The sequence below is a fragment of the Octopus bimaculoides genome, chromosome 3, assembly GCF_046866305.1.
Source record: "Octopus bimaculoides isolate indiv1 chromosome 3, ASM4686630v1, whole genome shotgun sequence".
Lineage (NCBI taxonomy): Eukaryota > Metazoa > Mollusca > Cephalopoda > Octopoda > Octopodidae > Octopus > Octopus bimaculoides.
In genome coordinates, this window is record NC_142930.1 from 92,907,039 (window position 1) to 92,919,986 (window position 12,948).

At 35.2% G+C, this 12,948-nt stretch overlaps 1 protein-coding gene across 1 annotated transcript in view; it reads right to left on the bottom strand.

Moving 5' to 3' along the window:
* The window catches only part of LOC106878815 (uncharacterized), a 54,024-nt gene extending 51,691 nt beyond the window's left edge, over positions 1 to 2,333 (bottom strand). The window contains exon 1 of the mRNA XM_014928157.3: positions 478 to 2,333. Coding sequence (XP_014783643.1) covers positions 478 to 525 — 48 coding nt within the window. The 5' untranslated portion in view covers positions 526 to 2,333. The remainder of the gene's footprint in view (positions 1 to 477) is intronic.
* Positions 2,334 to 12,948: the final 10,615 nt, after the last annotated feature.

The following is a 12,948-nucleotide window of genomic DNA, read 5'->3' on the forward strand; positions in this document are numbered from 1 at the left end:
TGAGTATATATGTTTACTCGAACGAACGAATATACTACATGAGAGTGCGTGGTATGTATCATAGATAGATAGTTAGGTACATGGAGAGACAGACAGACAGGCAGATGGACAGATATATAGATAGATAGATAGATAGATAGATAGATAGATAGATAGATAGATAGATAGATATACATTTACGTGTGTGCACGTTGTGTGTATACGTATATTTGCACGTTTTTGCAGACATACATACATAAATACATACATATATATGCATGTACATTATATATAGGCACTCACACGTACACATATACTTGTATATACATATATATATAAATTTATTCACACACACACCTATATATATATATATATATATATATATATGCTTGTGTGTACATACATACACACACACACACACACACACACACACACACACACACACACACACACACACACACAATCACGCGTTTATAAAAACAGAACTTAAAAACTTACCAACGCAAGAGCAGACGTCAACAAAAGAAGGTAAGATGCCGCCATCATGGAGATTTTTGACTCGGCTGTTTAACTAAACAGAGCAATAAGTGGTGTAAACACTTCTTTGAACCAATCCTAACAACCTGTTTTTGGCGTTGTCTGTGATCGTGTTATTATTCCAACAATGGGCAAAATAAGTAGTGCTAGTGTTTATTTTTGTTGTTCTCGTAAATATTCTTGTTAATGGCGTTGTTTTCGTTTAGCTTCCTGTCGTTGTTGTTGTTGTTTAACTACTTGGTTTTTACTTCGTTTTTACCCTGTTTTTTTTTCTCTGAGCAGTGTTTTGTCTTGTAATGATTTCACATTTGTTCAGTCTTTTTTTTTTTTTTTGTTACATCTTAAAATTTTGTTATTATTGTCTCTCTTGTTACTGCTGTTGTTGTGCTTGTTGTCTTTGGCATAGAAATGTAGATGTGTGAATGTATATATAGTTAACTACGCACATTCACATGTACATGCATAAAAGCATACAGATGCGCAGCATAGACAGAAATCCATTTATTGTATTTGTTATACTATGTATATTTTTTGTGCATATGCGTGCTTTTTGTACCTTCTAAATAGATAGATAGATAGAAAGATAAAAAGATAGATAGATAGATAGATAGATAGATAGATAGATAGATAGATAGATAGATAGATAGATAGATAGATAGATAGATGAGTGTATATGAATAAAATTGTGTACAATTAGTGTGCTGGAGTGTGCTAATGTGTATTATATGTGAACGTGTGACCAAATATGTTTGGATAATTATAATGAATACTTGCTTGGTATAGCAAAACTAATTTTGCGACAAAAAGATCTCAGAAGAATATAATTTTTCTCTTCTTTTCCTTTTTTCTCTTTTTCTTTTTCTTTTCAGCTGTCCGAATTGTGGTCAGTGTCTAGCAAACTTCAACAAAAGAATTAATCCATTATTAAGCTTTTTAAGAAATATTTCGTCTCCATTTATTTGGTTTTTATGTATTCAGTTTGTCTGCGACTGAAAATTAACAAATCAAATTTGATCTCTGCTCTGACGAGTTTAAATGTCGTATGTACAAAGAATCAAGACAAAATACAACTAATAATAGCGGAGGAGACTTAGTATTTATATACTTTTTAAAATAGCAACAAAATATAAAATAGGAAGAAATATGAAATTATGCTTTGTTTGTGTTTACTTTTTGTTTTCATTTCTATTTGTTTTTGTTTCATTTTTATTTTCTCAGGACTGCTTAATATTTATCTTTTCCTCCTCCCCACTTGATATCTCTATATACTTCTTTCCCTCAGTTTTATCTCCGTTTCTTCACAGCGTATATTCTTCCTTGTTTACCTTTTATGTTTCCCCTTTGTAAAGCTTCTTTCTTATCGTCTTTATCTCCTTTTCATTTTTTTTCATTCATCTTTACTTCGTGCTTTAGCTAGGGTAGCAGTAGGGGCTTCTATTTCTCTTTTTGTCCCTTTCTTTCATCAAAAGTTGTTGAGACATTTGCCCCTCTTATACTTCTTCCTGAGTCTTTATTTTTTTTTTTTTTTTGGTTTTGGTTTTTGAAGTTTTTGTATTTTTAATTTTATTTCCTCTTCCCGTCTACCCCCATTCTGTCTCATAAACACATCTTCTCTCATTCTCTATAGCCTGTGACCACCTTCCCTATCATCTTTTTTACTCTTCCCCTCCCGCCTCTCTCTATGTATGTGTGTGTGTGCGCGTGTGTGTGTGCGCGTGTGTGTGTGCGCGTGTGTGTGTGTGTGTGTCACTCCCTCTGTTTGTCTATCCGTTTTTAAAGTCTCCATCACGTCTCTTCCCAGCATCTTTTTTCACTTCAAATATATTGCTTCCAACCTTCTTTTCAATTCTGTCTCTACCTCTCCCTTCCTAATCCTGTCTTTCTCTCCCGCTTTCCCTCTGCTTCTCTCTCTCTCTCTCTCTCTCTCTCTCTCTCTCTATCTCTCTCTCTCTCTCATTTTCTTTCTCTCTCACTCTCCCTTTCTTTCTATCTCACACCCTCGAGCTATCTCTTCTATTTTCTCTTTTTGAAGCATTCTGTCGTTTTCCTTTTTTTTCCCCCTTTATTAATTCCCCAATCTATTTACCTAATATTCCAAAGTAAATAAAATAAAATAGCCAATGAAAACACTCGGATTCATTCAATTACAATCGCTCGACCTTGATATAGTTTATACATATTGTTTTGAACTTCCAAAACTAAAACAAAATTAAGGTGACCACTGCAGTACATTTACCGAATATACCCAAATACACACTAACATTAGGGCCACTCTTATCACCAACTCTATTAGCTCTAAGTAACACCACAACCAACACTACTAGCTGGTACTAACCAACACTATTAGTACCAGTTATTATCAGCACTAACCATTACCAATGTCATCAACTCCACAACCACTAATACTAACTGAAAACAACAATCCTTAACCTCTGGCTAAAATTTCTACCACTACCAACTAGCATCCCCACCACATACTACGAACCAATACTAACCACCACTATAAACCAGAACCGCAACCACTAACGAACAGACTCACTAACCAGCACCACAACTAAAAATACCATCACTGAGTAACATTAATGCTAACCAGCACCACGATCACTAACCAATACCAACTTTAGTTGCCGTCATTTCTCATCGCCGTCAACGAGGGATCCAGCCACTACGTAGTCACTGAACCAGCCACAAATCCCTCGAATCAAAACCTGACGCTTTCAAACAAGGACGTGTTGATTGTGTTCTTGTGTTCTTTGTACATGAAAAGATAGAATAATCACGGCTGGAGTCCTTTTGATCATAGACCTGGTTAATCAGAGCTAACCTAGGGCTAAACAACAACAACAACAACAATCACTATAACCATTCATTAAGCAATAGTAAATAATATCACCGCCACTACCAACGCTAACCACCTCCACCGCGCCCTACCAACACCATTAGCACTACCATTGCTAGCAATAACAACAGCAGCCATCATCACTAAACACAATATTAGCAAAATTTTTATTCATAAACAAAATAAAAAATTCTGCCTACCATCATTCCATTCCCGTACATACATACCCAGTCCACCAATGCTTTCTATGAAAATAAGCAGAATTCTACTTAACACCATTTTCCACACACCCACACAAATGCAACATGTCACTAGCCCTACCCTGACACAACCAGCAACAAGAACAACACTATAACTAACAGACTATAACAAACAGCGAAAGTAATTACTAAATCTACTGAAGTCATTCTTCAAGAAAGGGATTTACTTGAAATAAACAACTCAAACCAAACGCCCAGGGGCAGCATTAATTTTATATATGTGCATATGTGAGTTTCCGTACACATGTGTGTGAGTTTGTGTGCATGTGCGTGTGTGTGTGTATATGTGGGGCAGGGGATGAAAAAAGAGTGTGATTGTGAAGAATTATGCATGCGTAAGTTTGAGATGAACAGAGAGAAAGATAGATATATTGAGAAAGATATTCTACATATGTTTGCACGAATTATACCTATATCTATATCAGTGTGCATACCCATATATGTGTACATAAGCATTTACATGAGTATATATACATATACATGCATATATATATGTATATATATATATATATATATATATATATATATATATATATATATATATATATATATATATATATATATATATATATGTATATATATATATGTATATATATATATATATATATATATATATATATATATATATATATATATATATATAGAGAGAGAGAGAGAGAGAGAGAGAGAGAGAGAGAGAGATAATAAATACACGTAGTCATACACACATGCACACACACATGCACACTCAAACGGAAGAAAAGAACACTCGTAAAATGAAGTAGAGTTTATAGTCATTGGAAACCAGTCAATTGTTCACTCTGTCGGTACTCAGAGTTTGACCCAAACACACTTGTATGTTACCCCTCAGTTCTCATTGATTATGATTGACTGTGAGACCAGATTTCTTGCTGCGCCTCTAACCGTGTATTGCTTTGTGATGTAGAAGGATGCAAATTAAATTTGTATCCTTCAAAAGCAATTACTCCACCGATATTTTTTTAATCGATTTCCATGAAATATGACGTTCGGGGTTGGAAAAGTTTATAAGTTTTCCTAGAAATACCACAACTGGAGGCGACAGTTGAACAATAGTTTTATTGGTAGATATTTCATATTTATTTTTCTTTAATTCAGCTTTTTTTTATATGTAGTCTGGAAATTTTCAGTTTTGCAAAACTTAATTACATCGACCCCAGAGCTCAACTGATAATTATTTTATCGATCCCTAAAGGATGAAAGGTAAAGTCGACCTTGGCGGCAGGAAGAAGGCTAGAGGAAGGCATGATTTATTATATATAGACAAAACAGTTCTAAATGAAGAAAAAGTTAGACAGAAATATCCAACAATAGCATGAATAGATTATAGGAAAGCCTACGACATGATCCCACACTCATGGGAAAGTGACTGTTTAGGTATTTCAGTATAGCAGACAACATAAGAGAATTAATTAGCTTTAGCATGAAGCAATAGAAAGAAAGATCTCTACTCAGGTGACACACCCTTAGGGAAAGTTAATATCAAAAGAGGGATTTTCCATATAGACATGGAATTTGGCATAGATAAATGTGAATAATCGGTCATGAGAAGGGGACAGGTACTCAACAGTGAAGGCATCCAATTACCAGATGTCCAGACATTAAAATCATTGACAGAAGGAGAGAGTTATAAGTATCTAGGAGTACTAGAATCTGACAGAATATAAACTATAAAAAGGAAAAAAAAAGGAAAAACATCAGAAGAGTGAGGAAGCTAATGAAGTTAAAGCTAAATGGTCCGAATATAGTGAAGGCTGTAAAAACATGGGCAGTATCATTGCTTCGATACTCAGCAGATTTTGTAGAATGGGCAAAAACTGAATTAACAAAGCTTGACAGAAGAACTAGGAAGGAATTCAATATGAATGGAGGACTCCACCCAAGGGAAGGAGTAGCAAGATTACACTTACCTAGAAATGTTGGTGGCAGAGGGTGAATATCAATAGAAGACTGCGTGGAGTTAGCTAGAGTAGAAATAGATTTCTATGTTGGTAATAATGAATAAAGTTTATTAAGAGCTGCTAGAGTCACAGCAAGACATAAGGAAACCAAAACCCCAATCGAAGCCAAAAACCAGAAAACGATTCTGCCAACCTGCCGTCTTGATAATAATAATTATTATTATCATTTATCGTTTCAAATGTTTCCCACAAGGGCAGCTTGGTGGTAGGTGGGGATGAGTTGATTACATCAACCCCAGTGCTCAACAGGTACTTATTTAATGGACCCCGAACGGTTGAAAGGTAAAGCCGACCTCGGCGTAACTGGCACTCAGAACGTAGCGAGTGACGAAATACGGCTAAGCATTTCGTCCAGCGAGTTAGCGATTCTGCGAGCTCGCTGTCTTAATGATAATAATAATAATCCTTCCTGCTAAAAGCACAAGGCCTGAAATTTTGGGGAAGGGAACTAATCTATTACACCGACTCCAGTGTCTCATTGATACTTAATGTATTGACCTCGAAAGGACGAAAGGCAAAGTCGACATTGGCGGAATCTGAACTCAGAACGTAGTGGCGGGCAAAATACCGCTAAGCATTTCGTCCAGCGTGCAAACGAATCCGCCAGCTCGCCATCTTAATAATAATAATAATAATAATAATAATAATAATAATAATAATAATAATAATAATAATAATAATAATAATAATAATAATAATAATAATAATAATTAACAATGAAGGTAGCCACAATTGGCCTAGACACCTATCTGAAAAACTCTGAAGACTGGATGCTAAAACTTGTCTCAGAACATGAAAGCAAGAAAGCATCTTACTCAGTAACAAAACAGGCAAAGGAATATCTAAGTGAATTCCAATTACAACAAATTCAAGAATTAGACGAACTAGAAACACCCGCAGAAAAAGCTAAGCGCTTGAAAACCCGTGCTAGAATTGCTGCCTTAGATATTATGACTGATAAATGGCATGGAAAACCTCTCAATGGCAAATACCCATTGAGAGCGAATAATGTGGATATTGACAAAGCCCTTACCCATAAATGGCTAATGGCCTCTGACTTGAAATCAGAAACAGAGGGGCTTATCATAGCAGCCCAAGATCAATGCCTACCTACAAAGAACTACCAGGCCAACATATTAAAGAACGGCAGCTCCCCATTATGTCGTATATGCCAACAACAAAATGAGACCATCGATCATGTTGTCTCCATGTGCAGTCTGCTTGCGCCTACAGAGTATCTCAACAGGCATGATAGAGCTGCACAATATATTCACTGGGTAATTTGCAAAAACCTGGACTTGCCCCATGATAAAAACTGGTGGGAGCACAAACCACCCCCAGTACTTGAAAATGATCACATCGCACTCCTCTGGAACTTCATCATTCAAACTGACAGAAAGATAGATGCAAATAGGCCAGACATCATATTGAAAGACTTCAGACAAAAATCATGCCTCCTCATTGATATGACTGTCCCAATCGATATAAATGTATCTGTCAAGACCTACCAAAAACTGAGCAAATAGAAATTAGCAAAATGTGGAATCTGAAGACTAAAACAATACCTATTGTCATAGGTACCCTGGGTATGACAGCGAAACGGGCTGATTACTACCTAGCTCAGATACCAAGAAACCCCAAAATGGCTGAAGTTCAAAAGATAGTGCTCATTGGGGCTGCCCATATACTACGTAAAATAGTCTTTGTGATCTCAGAAGAAGAAGAAGAAGAAGAAGGATATGGTCGCTATCTAAACGAATATACATTTCTGCTTCATAGTGTGGCTTTGCGAACAAAATACGCTACGATATTTACCTCTCCTTATGCTGTCAGAAATGCTTTACAAGGCTTGCTTCTATTGCAAGTTCCAAATCTGTCTTCTTTGACTATATTTCATGCTTCCGGTATCTGTAAAATAAGTACCGATAACACATGAGTGATACTAATAAACCGTACCTATTCCACAGACTTTTATTTTTGGAATAATTTCAGAAATCAATATTGCGCAAACTGTTTTACATAGTAAATTCACAAAGACAGACAGACAAACAGATAGACAGATAGACAGACAGATAGACAGACAGACAGACAGGCAGATAGATAGATAGATAGATAGATAGATAGATAGATAGATAGATAGATAGATAGATAGATAGATAGATAGATAGATAGATGCTAAGCTATCGTCAAGCTTAGGTGATCGAATCTTCGAAGTCAATGTCAACAACATTCTTTTATAAGAATAATAAATTTGTACTCCACAAAAGTATAGAGAAACCCACCATATTAATGTGAAATTGTTTTTAGTATAACTGAGCATATATATATATGTGTGTGTGTGTGTGTTTGTGTGTGTATGTGTGTGTGTGTGTGTGTGTGTGTGTACATACACATATACATACATACACACATATATGCATAATGCATACATTAAATGTTGACACGCAAGATGTTATTCCCACTTGGCCTATTGATAACAGCTAAGAATTACACATATCTACAACAGACAAATGCAAACAAATGATTAAGGATTTGACAATGAGATGGGAAAAGAAAATGACACTGATTATTTTTAATGGAACATAAAATTCTTTCAGATAAGGCAAGTACCAAGGGAGTAGGTAAGGAGTCACAAAAACTTACCAAAAAGAAGAATTAGATTTATGTATGAGAGATTTTACTCAGCTCCAGGAAAATGAATTCTAATCAGCATTTTATGTGCTTTTTTTTAGGGGGACTTTTATGGGGTTAAGGTGTTGGGTAGGGAAATAGTGAAATGTGTTTTTATACTCTTTCTGTTATGAATTTTGATTAGCAAATGACCTACCCATTGAGTAATTTATTACCTGTAGCTTTGGAATTTGTTTCTTAATTTCTCGATTATTGTAAAGAAAAATGTATAGTACTTATTCAATTTATTATATTTCAGTTTTATTTCCCTCTTTCTCTCTCTCACTCTCTCTCTCTCCCTCTCTCTCTCACTACCTCTCTCTTTCTCTCTCTTGCCCTTTCACTCTCTCACTCTCACACTTTCTTTTTCTTTCTCTCTCGCTGTCACTCTCTCTCTCTCGCCCGCGCACATTAGCATTCGTATTCTCTCTCTCTCTCTCTCGTGCCCCCCCTTATCTCCGTTTCTTTGTTTGTGTATCCCTATGTGTTTTCCTCAGTATATTTTTTCCTGTCTTGTGAATAAAAAGAAACTTGATGACCAGAGAAGAAAGTTACAATAATAAAGAGAAATTGTACACAAATAATGATATTTTAGGGTCGTGCCGATTGGACGTGGTTTCAATGGAAGGGCAGTTCTCGCCGAGCTCTTGCGATTCGTGTTATCAAGGTGGCGCCCCAGCATGGCTGTAGACTGATGACTGAATCAAGTAAAAGAGGAAAAATATGTACTTATATATAAATATGTGTGTATGTATGTATATATTCTTTTACTCCTTTATTTGTTTCAGTCATTTTGACTGTGACCATGCTGGAGCACCGCTTTTAATCGAGCAAATAGACCCCAGGGCTTATTCTGTGTAAGCCTAGTAGTTATTCTATCGGGCTCTTTTGCCGAACCGCTACGTTACGGAGACATAACCTCACCAGCATCGGTTGTCAAGCGATGGTGGTGGAGGGGGATCAAACACAGACACACAAGTATATACACAGACACATATAATATATAAACATATGTATACATACATACATACAACGGGCTTCTTTGAGTTTACCAAATCCACTCACTCGTTTTTGCTCGGCCCGAGGCTACAGTAAAAGACATTTGCCCAGAACAATGTGGTTGGTAAGCAGGCTACTTACCACACAGCCAGTACGTATGTATGTATGTATGTATGTATATATATATATATATATATATATATATATATATATATATATATATATATATATATATATATATATATACGTATGTATGCCATTATTCAGTTTTGTTTCAAGATTTCTTGTCATAAGAGCAAAAGCCGGTTTCTAACCTAAATCCAAGGCTTCTTTGGAATTTCAACATCAACAACATGTTTGTATGTATGTATGCATGTATATATATATATATATATATATATATATATATATATATATATATATATATATATATATGTATGTATATATGCATATTATACAGAAAGAACTGGACCGAGGAAGGGAGAGATATATATCTAATTCTATTCTATAATGTGTAATTCGAAAATCAAGCCACGAGAGATTATTTATATTCATGAATACACAGACACGCACACACACACACACACATAAACACATGCATATATAGACTCTTACATATACTTATACACACTTATTCACATATGTATATTTAATATATACACTTCTGTAAGATTATTTTCTATCTGAGTCTATAAATATATACATGTATATTTACATTTTGTATAGATGTGTGTATATATATGTACATAATTATCTCTTTATATATGTATAAAAGTGTTTGCGCGTGTGTTTGTGTGTGTTTGTGTTTCTAGGTGTTTGTTTATTTATAAATACATAAAATAAAACCTCACATCACGCCCAAGTATTTTGTAATACAGAACAGCACAACTTAACATGTAAATACACGTGGTGTTAACGTTCTTTCCTTCACTGAGGAATGTTTGAACACACATGCCTGTAGATAGATATGAATGTTTGTATGTTTGTAGGTGTTTATGCATATATGATGTATGTGTATATACTTATTCATTTAAACACACATATATATACACATATATGTATGTATGTACATATATCAAGATAAGCATATATATGTATATATATGTATATACACACTCAACATAGATGCACAGGCATGTAAGATATATATGAATGTGTGTATGAGTGTATTTGTGTGAGTGTGTATTTGCGTGTGAGACCAACGCCTGCAACTTAAGGCCAGAGGGTAAAGCCTTTTCCCAGCTGTTTCTCATAAAAATGAAACGTTTATATTGATATCAGATTTGGCTTTACTATCATTTATTACAATAATTTATACACCCCAGGCCTGTATTCATACAAGAAATGTCTCTGATATGATATGCATACAATCGTGCATGTGCACAAGCACGCACTTTCACAAACTCACACACACACACACACACACACACACACACTTATATACAGATTTGTGACTGTTGTTATATGTATATCTTTATATATAAATGAATATGTATATTCATGCATGTAGGAATGAACATTGTGGTTGATGGATGGATGCATGCATGCATGGAGGAATACATGAGGACGGAAATGATTGCAAGGGAGAACCAAGATGTGTTTCTTGCCTCATCTTTCTCTCTGCACTCCACAATGCATGTTGAGCCATGAAGATTTCTTACGCAGAGTCCACCGGATGCACTTCTAAGTGACACCCACTCACACACACACACACACACACACACACACATGCATACATACACACATGCACACACACACACACATACAGACATATATATGTATATACAGAGAGAGAGAGAGAGAGAGACGTGCAAATATTTGAATACGCATATTTATTATGCTTATAAATTGCTTTGATATGAGCTTTTAAATATTTTGTGATTGCACTTGCATTTTGCAATATTGTGTGGCTAATGCATTTGTAAAAGCACCATTTCCGAAAGTTGTGTACTACTCTATTTCATATATTGATATATTTATTAAAAGGAATTTTGGTTTCTTATGTCTTTATACACATATACATCCAATTATGTAAGTATGTATGTATGTATGTATGTATGTATGTATGTATGTATGTATGCATTTCATTGTTCACTTTTATTTCAAGATTTTTTGCCAATAGAGAAATAGCCGGTTTCTAACTTAGATCTAAGGCTCCTTCATTGGAATTTCAACATCAACAACAGGCTTTTTTTTCTTTTGTATGTATCAATGTTTATATGCTGACTTGTACGTTTTGTTTTATATATGTATTCTCATGCATATAGTTGCATATCTAGACATGCTCATATATAACTAAATGATAAACTTCTGGAAAGTTTTACAGATTTTTACAGTTCCAGTGATGGATTGCATCTGTAGTCTTCGAATTAGCTTTCTCCTTTCTGGTCTTGAGAAGCCTAATTTCTCAAGATTGATATTTATATAGCGTGTTACATATTACAGGGCCCCAATAATTACAGGTATAAACCTGAACTTGTAACCTGGATAGAGTAACTGCAGATTTCTCGTATATACATAGGTACGTATGTATGTATAAATGTGTATGTAAACTAATATATCAAATAAAGATCATAAATAGAGGAAAAGAGAGCGAAAAGTCGATTAATAGGCAACCCTCTCTTTTTCAATATTTCTTTATCTTTCTTTCACACATATTATGTATGCGTGTATTTGTGCGCTTATATGTGATTATGCACATGCATTTTCCTGGAGATTACCGCAAGGAAAATGTAAATATTTGTTTTGCGTTATATAGATTTATAGGAGATTGAGCCGTTCAGTTTATTGATTTCAAACTGCAATTTCTATTCAATTAAAGAGTACAATCAGTAAATAAATGCCTTCATTAGATGAATTAATATTTCTTCATGAAATTTATGCGCGTCAAGTTATTACATCAATCGTTTCTATCAATCTTCCTTATTAACTTTTACTTCTTTCGGTTTTGAACTTCGGCCATGTTGGGTCACTGCCTTGAAGGGTGTTATGTTTCAAACTACTGCTATCTGGCACCTTCGGATGATCTCTACTCAACCGCTACACGGCAGCTACTCAACCGTCAGTCGACTGTCAGTCCACCGTCAGTCCACGGTCAGACTACCTCTATTTATATGTCTTGGTTGAGCCTACTTCTTCGCTAGGGGTCGTCGACACAACAAAGAGTTTTCCTCGAATTCTAGTACTTACGAGTGTGGGCTGAAAAATTCATAGGCTGACTATGAAGGAATGATGCTAAAGCTATGAAATTTCACATGCATAACTTTGAATTCTTCTTATTAAAAACTGCATTATTTCTTTGCAGGTGAACTGATATCTGACTTTTCAACAAAGACTTCGAACGTAACAAGTAGTGATTTCTCTTCAAAATGGACAAAATTTGGCTTCGTGGTTTTATCAAGAACCTGCAGAAAAAAAGTTTAGTCTCCAACGACATTCATGCTGACATGGTTACTATAATAGGGGGATGACGCTCCAGCTTCATCACCAGTGCAAAAATGGGCAGCTGAATTTAGAAGAAGGAAGACCTAAAATCTGGATGTCCTGCAGCTTCCACCACCGAGGTAAACATTAATTGTGTTCACCATATGGTGATGGATGACAGGCGATTAATTATCCGATGTTATTAGCATATCTGTGCGAGAGATGGATGACAGGCGACTAAATAGCCAATGTTATTAACATA